The sequence below is a fragment of the Carettochelys insculpta genome, chromosome 7 (genome assembly GCF_033958435.1).
Source record: "Carettochelys insculpta isolate YL-2023 chromosome 7, ASM3395843v1, whole genome shotgun sequence".
Lineage (NCBI taxonomy): Eukaryota > Metazoa > Chordata > Testudines > Carettochelyidae > Carettochelys > Carettochelys insculpta.
In genome coordinates this window covers 25219465-25233439 of record NC_134143.1, presented here as the reverse complement: position 1 = coordinate 25233439, position 13975 = coordinate 25219465, and the positions used below count along the sequence as shown (strand labels likewise).

Genomic DNA, 13975 nt, shown 5'->3' with positions numbered 1-13975 from the left:
GAAGGAATCTTAATCTCGTTAAAGTCTGTGCTGGGAATAGTTGCCACAAATGGATTGAGAAGGTTGGGAATTGCAGGCTGAATGCTCATCAGGTACACTGTGGTGTTTCCTGATGTCCCGTTTCTTGATTTTTCCAAAGCATTGAGCCCCAGAAGCTCTCAACAGTTCCAGGTGTTCAAGGCCTCTGAGAATCAGGCCTATAACAGTAATTGTAGCAATCTCGCAGTTCTAAACTGTACAGCAGTGCCAGTCAAATCATAGACTTAGCTGGTTGTACTGTGTCACCGTATCTCAATGATTGTAGCGTAGATGAGGAGAGAGATGCAGTAAGCTAATATGTGGCTCTCAGGTGTTACAGCATACAAGGTTTTAAAAATCAAAAGCAGTGAGAACAAAAAGCAGTCAAGTAGCACTTTAAAGACTAGCAAAATGGTTTATTAGGTGAGCTTTCGTGGGACAGACCCACTTCTTCAGACCAAAGCCAGACCAGAACAGACTCAATGTTTAAGGTACAGAGAACCAAAAACAGTAAGCAAGGAGGACAAATCAGAAAAAGATAATCAAGGTGAGCAAATCAGAGAGTGGAGGGGTGAGGGGGAAGGTCAAGAATTAGACTGAGCCAAGTATGCAGACAAGCCCCTATAGTGACTCAGAAAATTCCCATCACGATTTAAGCCATGTGTTAATGTGCCGAATTTGAATATAAAAGCCAGCTCAGATGTTTCTCTTTCCAAAACGGAGCGATAATTCCTTTTCTGTAACACACATACCTTTAGGTCATTGACAGAATGCCCCATTCCATTAAAATGTTGACCAACTGGTTTGTGGATCTGGAGTGTTTTGATGTCTGTTTTGTGCCCGTTGACCCTTTGTCTAAGGGAGTTAGAAGTCTGTCCAATATGCAAAGCACCTGGGCATTGTTGGCACATGATGGCATAGATGATGTTAGTAGAGGAGCATGAGAAAGTGCCTGTGATTCTGTGAGTAACCTGGTTAGGTCCAGTGATGGTATTTCCAGAGAAGATATGTGGACAAAGCTGGCAGCGGGCTTTGTTGCAGGGAAAGGTTCCAGGACTGGTATTCCTGGGGTACAGACTGTGGCTGTTAGTGAGGATCCTCATGAGGTTGGGAGGTTGTCTGTAGGAGAGAACAGGCATGTCACCCAGGGCCTTCTGGAGTGTAGCATACTGATTAAGTCTGTTCTGGTCTGGCTATGGTCTGAAGAAGTGGGTCTGTCCCACGAAAGCTCACCTAATAAACCATTTTGCTAGTCTTTAAAGTGCTACTTGACTGCTTTTTGTTTTGATAGTGTATAGATTAGCACGGCTTCCTCTTTGTTACTAAAAGCAGTGAGGTAACTTTTGCAGAGATTTTGTTTACAATTTTTACCTTATAGGGGGTGGTGTACTTGGTACAGATATGTTAGTATCTATCAGGGATGTGACAACAAGGTATGATATGGTGAATTGTAATTATCTCATAAATTAATTATAAACTGTGTGTCAGGTTTTTTTTTACATTCATTCTCCTTTCTGGCCTAATAAATCTGTTACTTTTACAGAATTGACAAGCTGACTGCCCTGATGATAATGGTATTTTTTTTCTTGCTTTATAGAACTGGCAAGAGAATTGAATTTTTCTGTCGATGAAATTAATCAAATCCGTGTAGAAAACCCAAATTCTCTGATTGCTCAGAGTTTCATGTTATTAAAAAAATGGGTTACCAGAGATGGGAAAAATGCTACAAGTAAGTTCAGAGAAGTTATTGGTAATTATAAATTATACATAACTTCATATGTTGCCATATCCTAAATGGTGTGGCTCCCATCATTGTGCTTATTTGGACATGATTATGAAAACATAAAAAGCTTTTCTAAGTAGCACTCATGAAATAATATGTATTGCTGCAGCCTTTTTTACATTTTTATCATTTTACATATTATAATATGTATATACTTGGAAATGGCCATATTTGTTTATGTGGTTATTTCATTTGAATTGTTTCATACTGGACAAGCGATGCTAAACCTTGAGTTCTTGGTCTTCGTAGTGGAATAATAGCGTCCTACTATCTTCCAACCCATACATTCCTGCTTTAACTGGGCTTAATCTCCTTCTTAGCTGTCCTGATCAACTCCAGCATGACACTGTCTTGAACCATCTTCTGAAAACCATTTATTTTCTGGTCATATGAGAAGGGATGAGGATAATTTTTCTTTAAGTTTTCAAATATCCTTTTTCAATAGTTTTGTCAGGAAAAGTGCTGAAGAGTGTGTATGTTTGTGAGTACTCAGTGGATACTCTCCAGTGGTCCACATGGGTCAGCAGGACAAGAGGTTGCAGAGAGGCTGCTGAACCACCTTGTTGCTCTTATTGCAGTCATTATACACCCTGAGCCTTCCCCCTCCCCTGCAATGTTTGGATTTGGCCAGTGAGTCCAGAGAGTTGTGATTCTGCTAACCATGCTCTGTCATCACCCCAAAGGATGCAGATGCAGTGTAGGGACTTTGCCACCAGCCCCATCCTTGTTTCAGCTGAGCTGCAGTGGTTTCACTTTTTACAGGCCCTTTTCTGCCATGGGCAGGAGGGGAACCCTTTCTGTCCCTGGATCTTTATGGGGCATGTCTTACTATTTAACAAAAATAAAAGTTTGAAAGGTAAGGATGAATATGAAAGGGACATCTGCAGAAACAAAATCTTCCCTGAAAGATTTCTCCATATCTAAAACTACCACATTTAATAGAGAAACTAGCATGGGTAAAATAATAACTTTTAATGGACCACCATCTGTTGGTGACAGAGCTAAGCTTTCAAGTTACTGGAGCTCTTCCAAAATCTTCTTTCACCAGCCAGAGTTGGTCCAAATAAAATATATGAGCTCATGCAACTTGTCTCCAATACCCTGGGACTGATATAGTTATAACCAAACTGTATATCACATTTATTGATAATTAATCCTATGTTCATTCACCTATTGTACCAAAGTCTACAATGGCATCATTAGTGGAAGGATATTGTGTTCTAGTAGCAAGCAAACATATTCTTTAGGAAGCTTTGGATCTCAGTCAGGCTGCTTCTAATGATTTATTACAGTTATTACAATATAATTATGGCAGTTATTACAGTATAATTATGTTGTGAAAAAGAATCATACTAAACAGCATGTGTCTTTTATATAAGGATGCCACAGAATAATGTTTACACAAATTAATAAATATAACTTTCCAGAACCAAACGTGTTGAGCTGAGGCATATGTCTCAACATATTCTAATTCATCCACTATGATTGAGACTGTGGCAACCAATTACATAGCTGAAAGATGACTGAATTTTTTTCTAACATGTTACTCTTTTTATTTTCCAGCTGATGCCTTAACCTCTGTATTGACAAAAATTAACCGAATAGATATTGTGACCCTCTTGGAAGGACCAATATTTGATTATGGAAATATATCAGGCACCAGAAGTTTTGCTGATGAAGATAATGTTTTTCATGATCCTCTTGATGGTAATTGAATTCTGTGCATGTATTTATTTCAGTAATATCTCCGATGTATGTATGACCCCTTTTTGTCTCGAGAGATGGTGGTTAGCAGCGGTGGTGAGGATTTATGGGCAGTGTTTGAGTCTGCAACTTCTCTCCTGGCTTATCTGCCCAATATTGGATTTGCACAGTCGATTGTAATAACTGCATGTCAGTCTATTTCTGAATTCTTGAGTTCAAGAGCTTTTCCTTCAAAGATAAAGTTATTTTGTGCGGCTTGAACATATAAGCTGCGTCTACACGTGCACGCTACTTCGAAGTAGCGGCAGTAACTTCGAAATAGCGCCCGTCACGTCTACACGTGTCGGGCGCTATTTCGAAGTTGAAATCGACGTTAGGCGGCGAGACGTCGAAGTCGCTAACCCCATGAGCGGATGGGAATAGCGCCCTACTTCGACGTTCAACATCGAAGTAGGGACGTGTAGACGATCCGCGTCCCGCAACATCGAAATAGCGGGGTCCTCCATGGCGGCCATCAGCTGGGGGGTTGAGAGATACTCTCTCTCCAGCCCTTGCGGGGCTCTGTGGTCACCGTGGGCAGCAGCCCTTAGCCCAGGGCTTCTGGCTGCTGCTGCTGCAGCTGGGGGTCCGTGCTGCATATACAGGGTCTGCAACTAGTTGTTGGCTCTGTGTATCTTGCACTGTTTAATGAAAGTGTGTCTGGGAGGGGCCCTTTAAGGGAGCGACTTGCTGTTGAGTCCGCCCCGTGACCCTGTCTGCAGCTGTGCCTGGCTCCCTTATTTCGATGTGTGCTACTTTGGCGTGTAGACGTTCCCTCGCTGTGCCTATTTCGATGTTGGGCTGAGCAACGTCGAAGTTGAACATCGACGTTGCCAGCCCTGGAGGACGTGTAGACGTTATTCATCGAAATAGCCTATTTCGATGTCGCAACATCGAAATAAGCTATTTCGAAGTTGGGTGCACGTGTAGACGTAGCCATAGTATCGAAGGATGATGTGCCCTGTCATAGCAATCGTCACCAGGTATAATACAGAAAATATTATAAACAGATCTTTTTTCAAAAGAAAGTAAATTGTGAAGGACTAATTAATTTAATTTTAAAATTATTTCTCACTTCAAAATGACAATTTTGGTAGTTAGAGCTGCTTTGTAGTTTTAATTTCATAAATGTAATTTAAATCCAAAACTATATGGACACTTATATAGTATTTTTAACTTTCATTGTATGTCTGCTTATGTGTCCAAAGGAAAGGGCCTGATCCAGAAAAGACACACATGAAAATTAATTTCAGTGTAGACTGAGCAGGCACTTTAGTGTTTTTCAATTTTAATTGTCAGATGAAAAATCATACACTTAGACAGATGCTCAAGAATTAAAATATTCTTGTAATTTACTTGGTAGTATACTGTCCCCCAGTTATAAGAAAATAGGTATCCTTTAGTGTCATCTCCATATACTTGGCATTAGGAAAATTTCTTCTAATAGGAAACAATAGCATGTTTAGTAGTGGCATGTAGACTTACATAATTTATAGTTTACTAATAAGCAGCTTTGAGAAAAATAAATGTATTAATAATTTATACTTAAGACTTTTAAGAAATTAAATCATTATTTCCCAAATATTCAATGGCAATACAGGTTGAAACTCTCTCATCTAGTACCCTAGGGACCTGACCAGTGGAGAACCAAAGAATTTGCCAAACCACTTGACTTATTTGTCTTAACCCTTGTACCCTGGATGGAGCATAGGTCATCTACATGTCTCCTCCACTTCACTCTGGGTATGTGTATACCTACCTAGGGGGTGGTCAGCCCACTGTGATCGATTTTCCCAGGGATCAATTTTGCCATCCGTGTGAAGACACTGCAAAATTGACCTCTCTTGGCTCGGCTGCTGACACTGGTACTCCATGCTGCTGCATGGAGTAAGGGATGTTGGCATGAGCCCAAAGGGACCCAATCTACGCCAGGAAAGAAAGTCGATCCTGATATGTCAATTCTAGCTACATAAATGGCATGGCTAGAATTGCATATCTCGGATCAGCTTTGGTCTCTTGTATAGACGAGGCCTGTGTCTCAGGACATGACTTCTACCTAACCCCAAGAGTGTCCCAGTTGTTGTCGTTCAGTCTCAGTAGATCTTCTCCATGTTGTCCCAGGTCTTCCTCTCTTACGTTTTCCTTTCAGGTTCCATTTGACAGCATGATGGACTATGCTGGATGATGGTTTTCAGAGAGTGTGGCCAAGACATCCCCACTTTTTTCTCTTGATTTGGACATCAAGTGGTTCTTGTCCTGCTCTGTTCCAAAGCTCCTCATTTGTGATGATCTCTTGCTATTTGATACAAAGGATGTACCTCAGGCATCTGTTTTGAATGTCTGTAGCTTGTGATTTGAAGACTTTTCAGTATGACCGGTCTCACATCCATACAAGAGCACACTCTTCACATTTGTGTTGAAGATATGCAGTTTTGTCTTCTCAGATAGTATTTCTGAATCCATATGGGATGAAGAGTCTTGAATGCAGCTGTTGCTTTCCCTATCCTGGCACTGTTATCCTTGTCTGTTCCTCCATCTTTGCGCATAATACTCCCCAAGTTGGTGAACTGCTCCACTTCTTCCAGGTCATCCCTTCCCAGTGTGATGCCGATGTTGTTGGACTGGTTGATCCTCATTGTCTTGGTCTTTCCCTTGTTAATGCTCAGTCCAGTCACTGAGGCAGTTTTGTCTAGCATTGCAACCTTTTCTTCCATGTTTTCATGTTGATGTGAAAGAAGGATAACATCATCAGTAAAATCAATGTCCTCTAGCTGTTTGAAAAGTTTTCACTAAATGCCCTATTGATGGCCATCTGTTGTCTTGCTCATAATCCAGTCTATTTTGATCAAGAAAAGGACAGGTGACAATAGGTACCCATATCACACTCCTTCTGAAGGATTCTGTCAAGACACCATTGTGAACAACTTGGCATGTCAAGGGGTTCATACATTGAATGGATCAGGTTAATAATTTTCGATGGGATGCCATAGTGTTGCGGCAGTTTATACAAAGTGTCTCTGTCAACACAGTTGAAGGCTTTTTCGACATCTATGAAGGTTACGTACAGCGGGGAGTTCCACTCAAGCAACTGTTCTGTGATTACTCTGAGAGTTGTTATTTGGTTGATACAAGATCTCTCACTTCAGAAACTGTCCTGTTTTTCCCTGAGCTCCCTGTTGATTTCTGTCTTCAGTATCTCTGAGTATCTCTATTAAACGCTTTTCATAGAATAGACAGTAACATGATGCCCCTCCAGTTCTTGCATTTTTGTCTGGGCCAGGTGCTTTTCAGGTGAGCAATGGCTTTTTCTTATGTCCTCTTTTGTAGGTCTGTTGCTGTTAATTTGTAGAGGCATATTTGCAGATGGTAACTCTAGAGGTTCCATGTGGGCAGGGTGGTTCAGTAGCTCTTCAGTGTTCTTTCCACCTATTGAGCGCTCACTTGGGTTTGTTAGCACACACCTCTCCTTGTGCTGTACTCTGACATATGCTGTGACCCACTTAGCTTTCCATGTGATGTCATACAGCTCTTTTAAATTTCCCCATCCTGCAGCTTGTTCTGCTTGTTGTGCAAGGTTTTCCACAAAGTTCTTCTTGTCCTGTTTTACAGCCTTTTTAACTTCTCTATTGGCTTCTGAATACAGTCTCTGAACTTCCACATTGGCTGATCTTGTTTTGCAGTTGTTGACTGCTGCTTTTCTGTCCTTTTTGTTCCTTTACTTTTCTCAGAGTTTCTGCTGCAATCCATTCTTTGTGATGCCTTGTCCTCTTTCCCAATGCTTTATCGCAAGTCTCTTTCAAGGCTGTTTTCATGCGTTTCCAAATTTGTTCCATGGTACCATCTTTTGAGATGGGGTTTGTCTGAAGTGCATATCTGTTTGACAGCTCCACTTGGAAGCTGGCTCTTGTCTCTATATCCTTCAGCTGCTTTGTGTTGAATCTCAATCCTGGCTTTGTCCTTTTGTGGTGTGCCTCTTGAGCTTGAACTTGAGTTTTATAATGAGGAGATGGTGGTCTGAACCTACCTCTGCTGCTCTTCTAGAGTGGCCATTTTGCATCAGTCTCCTGAAAGAATTGCTAATACAGATGTTATCAATCTGGTTTTCTGACCAGTGGTGTGGTGAAATCCAAGTAACTTTATGTAGGTTCTTTTTTGTGGAAAAAGACTACCACCTATCACCAACCAGTTGAAGAAACAGAAGTCACTGAAGTGCATTCCATTTTCATTCATATTGCATAGGCATTCTTTTCCCATGATCTGTTTTCTGCCTGTATTTTGCTTCCAATTTTTACATTGAAGTCGCCCATAAAAATCAAGATATCCTTCTTCGCTTTCTGGTTCACAACACTTCGTCGTTTCTCATAGAAGTCTGTTTTACATTTCTCAATTGCTTTGTTGGTTGGTGCATAACATTGCACAATCAGTAACTTCAGCACTTTGATGTAGAATCTGGCTGTGATGATGTGCAGTGATTCTGCTGTCCACTCCATTAAAGCACCAGATGCCTCTCTTGATAACATCCAACCCATGCCTTCTATGGGCAGTGCCCCCTCTTCTTCATGTCCTGAGTAGGTGAGGGTTTACCTGCTGCTGGGCATAGCTGCCCAGATTGTGTCCATCTTGTCTCACACAAGCCCAAAACTGCAAGCTTGTACTGTTTCATCTCCACTGCTGTCTGCACTGTCTTCCCCACTTGGTACATTGTTTGAACATTCCACATACCAAACTGGATGGTTGGGTGAGGGAGAGGTTATCTTTGGAGTATCTTCCTTTCGGCTTTCCCTGCCATGCTTCATATTCAATCTGTCCGGATTGCCAGCTCCTCCCAAGACTAATGTAGCTGTAAGTTTCTTCGTAGATGTCTCTGTAGCTTTTGGTTTTTACAGGTAGAGTTGTTAACCTAAAGCCAACCCCTTTTACCTCAGGAAGAGGTGATCCAAATTTGTTTGGTCTCTACCCTTTGACCTGTCCAGTTTGGGTGAGCTTTCCAGGAGCAATAGCTCTGGCTGGCATAGCTGTCCAGGTCACTGAGAAATACAAGACACTTCACCATGACAAGGAATGGACCATGGGATGGTTTGCCAACCCACAGGAGGTCATTATTGTCTACCAGCATTACCAACACTTCCGTGCTTACTGGGGTCTTAGAAGACGGTTGGGGTAAACCAGAGCAAAATAACAGCACAGAACACAGAGCTGAGTCTGATGGCTGCAAACAAACTATATTGGGACCACAGAAAACTTGGCCGTACCCATGATAACTGGACATCCAACTAACCTAAAGTCATGCCAAGTCACGAATGTTGCCGGACAGAGTGTGCTGGACTAGAAAGGCTAAATTTGCATAAAACGAAGTGCTTAATTTTTTCATGAGAAAATATCAATTTTTATGTAAGTGGAAACTTATAATAGTTTTCATCGTACAACTATGTAAAATGATTATTGAGTAATTAGAGTTAATTTTGAGACAGAGATTGTATGTCGAGAATTGCAGGATAAATGATTACACAGCAGAATGGCAATAAGCAAATGTATACTTTATATTGGCCCCATGGAACCACTACTTACTGCTATTTCTTTTTTGTAATTATCTTTAAGATACACGAGTGGCATTGGTCACATTATCTCTCATTTAAAACCCCGCCAATCTTTAAAACTTAGTTAGAATTCAGGTCTTATTACAAAACATCCTCATTTATATATATTTAATTCATGTTATGATATCTTACTCTTCCTGAATTAGTTGGGATTTGCTGATTATCAGGCTGTATATGTTTAATGTGCTGCATTATTAAGCAGCAGCATTGGTCATTGCATTACAGAAATAATTTTAAAATGTTCCTTTTGAAGTGTCTGCACCTTTTAATCATGGTGGTTTTATGAAGAAAATGTGCTTCTCCACAGTTGCTTTCTGTCGCTCCTCTTCTCTTCTCCTCACCTTCCTCAAATTTCCTTTCCTCACCAAGACCAGACCGCGCTTTACCTTTCTCTCGGCTGATTCAGAAAAAAATCCTGTCGATGCACCTCCCTCAATGTCAACTTAACCTCCAAATGTCTTCCTTTTCTAAGGATATTCAGCCTAATATTTATTTAATGGAGTGAAAATTTTACATTTCATTGTCATTCATTTGTGTGTTATCAGCCTAATCCTTGAGAATTATTTTTCCCATGTTTTCATTACTTATCTGTTCTTTTTTCTCTTTATTTGATCAGTGTTTCTGATTGTACCCATGTCACCAAGATCTCCTCAGTCTCCAAGATCACCAAGATCTCCTTACTCACTTCAGTCCTCTCATCTATATAACTTTACTGTACCAGAAATATTTATATAGATTCTTCTCATGTGGTCTTTGTGTTCTGTAATCCTTTTTGCTGCCCCCCCTTTATTTTTTTAGATTTTACTCTGTTGTATTTTAAAATCTGCTATTCTTTCCTAGCTATACTGATCCCATTTCTATTCTGTGTTCCTTAACAATGACATTCTTGTGGCACAATGATTAAATTGGAGTATACTAGTGCACTGTATTGTCAGTACTGTGTACTTATTAAAACTAGAATATTAAAAAATATGTAGCCATAGAATATCTTCAAGAAGCACACAAACACCCCACACAACACAATCTGTCTGTCCAGTACTATAACCAGATTCTTCCTTTTATAATGTATTCATCAAGTTTGCATGAACCGGAACAGAGAGAGTGTATGTGTGCTACGTTATTTTGCCACAAAATGCCAAGTTAGATATACAAGGGCAACCAACTCTATTCATGTCTATTCCATTTGCTTGTTCAGGAGTCAGTTTGCTTTTGCTGTAAAAATGTTTAAGTGGCTGCACAATCTTTTATTTAAACCTCCACAGACTGTTGATTTCTGAAGAAGTCAAAAGCAGTAGCAGCCACCATTTTAGCTACTTTAATTTGTGTTGCATCCATTTAGGATAAACCAATAAATCTATCAAATTTACTTTCATATTTAAATGGCTACAACATCTCATGCTTGTATTGTCTATAATGCACCTGTCATATTACATGTTTGCTTATGTTTTGCTCCATACTTCATTCCAGTCAGTCCAAATATGCTGTCTTCCTTAGGTTATCCCACCTTGCAAGTGGAACTGGAAACTCCCACTGGGTTGCGCTTCGTGCCACCCACCCCTTTGCAGCAAGATGATTTCTTTAGTGATATCTCTAGTATAGAGTCACCCCTTAGAACTCCTAGTAGACTGAGTGATGTGTTAGTGACTTCACAGGGAAATATAGATGGTACAGCAGCAGGACCGCCGGTGGTGATTGAAGAAGACACTTCGCTGGAAGACAGAAAACCTGATTTCTCAGTATCTAAAGAAAGAACACCTAAAGACATGTCTGTAGGCCAGACCCATTTGGAAGAAGTGGACCTGAATGATTATCCTCGGTATCTTGGCAGCTATGCTGAGATAACAAAAGATAAATACTCAAAACACATACAGAGTGAGGACACTAGTCAAACAGGAGTGAGAACTGAACAGCATGAGAGAGAAAAGTCTGGTACTGATGAGGAGATGACAGAAGAAAAGCTTAAATCTCTGTTTGAGGACATTCATCTTGAAGAAGGAGTTGAGTCTGAGGAGATGACGGAAGAAAAGGTGTGGTCTATTCTTAAAGATGTTCAGCAAGCAGAACAGGAAATGTCTTCAATTACAGGTTGGCAGAGCGAGACATCAAGTGTTCATGTTGAACCACCAACACCTGGGCGCAGAATAAGTGGTGAACTACTAGATCGGCTAAATGATAGGTAAGGACCTGAAATATAGATATTTGTCTTCAAACACATCATTTTCATGTCATTTTCATTTCAAAATGTTACATTTCTTTAAAAAGCCCTCTGAATTTATTCAGCAAGTTCATGGCTTGTTTTAATTTATTTGCATTTACTACACAAGTTTGGAACACTATCAGCAAGGACCAAGAAGGGGACAGAAAGTATATGTTATGCAGGATGATGATGCTTTGTCTCCTGTTAGTTTGTAGATTATATTTTCTGTAAAGGCTTGATCCAAATTCTATTGAAGCCAGTGGAAATATTCCAGAAGTCATTTATGACAACCGATTACGCCATTAATACATATCTTGTAACTATGCTTTTCCACTGGTAGCTTTAGAAATAGGATAACTTAAGAAATCATTTCTGAACTCAAAGCTAACTCTCTAAGGCCAATATTTAAATAATTTGTAAAATATCATAGCTATTTTAAATGATGGCGCACAACAGACTTAAGTATCCTCAGAACAATCCAGAATTTCACTAGTTATTTAAATGACAGAAAGAAAAATGAAGTTAAAATCAGTATTCTGTTTAAGAATAGACTGTTTTAATGCTATGTCTGTGTCATTACAATGCTGAAAAAAGCAATTAATGGGGTGGGAGAATGTCCATGCTGGAGCTGGAGGTATAGTTTCTAAGCTAGCATGCTTAAAATATCAGTTTAGCCTGGTAGCACAGGTAGCAGGATAAGTTAACCACCCTAATATGTACCTATGGTTTCAGACAGGATCAAACTTGGTTGGCTAGTCCATTCAACAGGAATGAGACACTGCTGTTGTGGCACACTGGCTTTATCACAGCTAACACAGATATGTTTGCCCACACTGGAAACTTCACCTCCAGCTCCAGTGTAGACATACCCTTACGTATGGTTAGCTTTTTGTTTGTTTATTACTGCCCACTACGTGGCATTCTCTTCCACCTCCACAAATGAATTGGTGTCTGTGCCCTGCTCTCATGGACTCTCTTCTACAGCCCAGTGAAGTCAGAAGTAATTTGTGCTGCTTTCCTTTCCATAATGTGGAACTAGGGCTGACAGTGTTAGTTTCCTTGGGTGTGCAAAGGAAAGGGGGCTTTACATCAGTATCTCCTGCCTGCTTCAGATCTCCAAAGACTGGCAGATTTTGAGGAATGGGGAAGAGGAAAAGCCACTGCCATTTATGCGGAAATACCACTCCCATAAAGAAAGATTCAAGCATAAAAAATAAATCAGCCTGCAATAATATACTTCAGAGTATAATCCTAGAAAAATGTGTTCATTCGGCCATGTGCATAAACTACTCTAGTACTCTGTAGTTTGTTTTATGAGCAAAAGGTATAAGGCTCACTGGCTACCATGGAATAATTGCACTTTCTGGGGTCGCCCTTCAAGCAGTCTTCACTACCTGTTAGTCGTATTTTGTTTCATTGTCATAATGTGTAGAAACATGGCTGTGCTGCATCCATTTTAAAAGAATTCTTCTACACAGTGACACATGAAATCTTAAATTGTAAGCTCTAAGGCTATGACTACATTAGAGCGATCTATTCACAGAAGTTTCTGTCAAAAGATGTCTTCTGACAAAACTTTTGTCGACAGATTGCGGCCAGACTGCCAAGCAGATTGAAAAAGTGATCTGTTCTGTCGACTGCCTGGCCACTCTCTCGACCCAGTGGCCATCCAGAAGGGCAGCAGTCAGGGCTGCCCAGTGTCACACAAGCCCTGTCTTATGACAGAGGGTCTCCCAGACATCCAGACTAGCTTTCTGTCAACAGAATCTGTCGACCGAGGAGTTCTGCCTCATGGGGTAGCAGCAGAACTCTGTCAAAATAAGTGCTGCATTCTGTTGATTTACTGTTGGAAATGTGGATGCTCTGCGGGTTTTGTCGACAAAGCACGGGTTTTTCCAGCAAAACTCTCTAGTGTAGACATAGACTTTGGAACCGGGACAGGACCTAGTGCAGCATGGGCACTACAACAACAATAAATAATAAAGATGATAATAATGAAGTAGACTTGACCCATAAATGTTGCTGAAATAATATATCAGGATTGATGATGTGTCTGTTTCAGAACTAGCAATATCCAGTGTAGTTGATCGTTTCTTTTCCATTTTTAAAAGTAAATGTATTTTTATTTAAATCAATTAAACAAATTTATTCATAAGAAGAATATGAACTACAGCAAACAATAAATGAACACGTTCAAAGCAGAGTCCTCCACTGCTCCACTTCCATTCCCACACCACTCCCTGAATCTCTGTTCCTTTTGCTTTCCTATCTTGGTTTTACCCCAAGTAACATGTCAATTTTGCTATATCTCTAATTCTTTAGGATTATAATTCATCTAATTGATAAGATGCTTATATAAAATAACTTCCGTCACATTAGCCTACCACACATTTTTAAAAGTGGAGCATAAAAATTCTCTGCTTTTCAAGGATCTGTTGCATTGCAGAACCAAGGATGTTCATATTCTTCTTTCTTAAAAAACTCTGTAGTCCTGTATCTCATATTTCATATGTGATGGTGAGGTGGAAGGAGCTCATACAGCTGTTGCCCATTGTATCTACAAAGCCCCTTAACTTGATTCTTAGGCTAGATCCTGGTTTCTTATGAGTGATATCAATTTAAGGGGCAAGAAATCCA

General features: G+C 40.2%; 1 protein-coding gene across 5 annotated transcripts in view; it reads left to right on the top strand.

Annotated features, from left to right (window-relative positions):
• ANK3 (ankyrin 3) overlaps positions 1-13975 on the top strand; it is a 508469-nt gene that overhangs the window by 468507 nt on the left and 25987 nt on the right. For all 5 annotated transcript variants that reach the window (XM_075000148.1, XM_075000144.1, XM_075000145.1 and 2 more), the window contains 3 exons: positions 1616-1747; positions 3365-3508; positions 10636-11317. In XM_075000148.1, coding sequence (XP_074856249.1) covers positions 1616-1747; positions 3365-3508; positions 10636-11317 — 958 coding nt within the window. The remainder of the gene's footprint in view (positions 1-1615; positions 1748-3364; positions 3509-10635; positions 11318-13975) is intronic.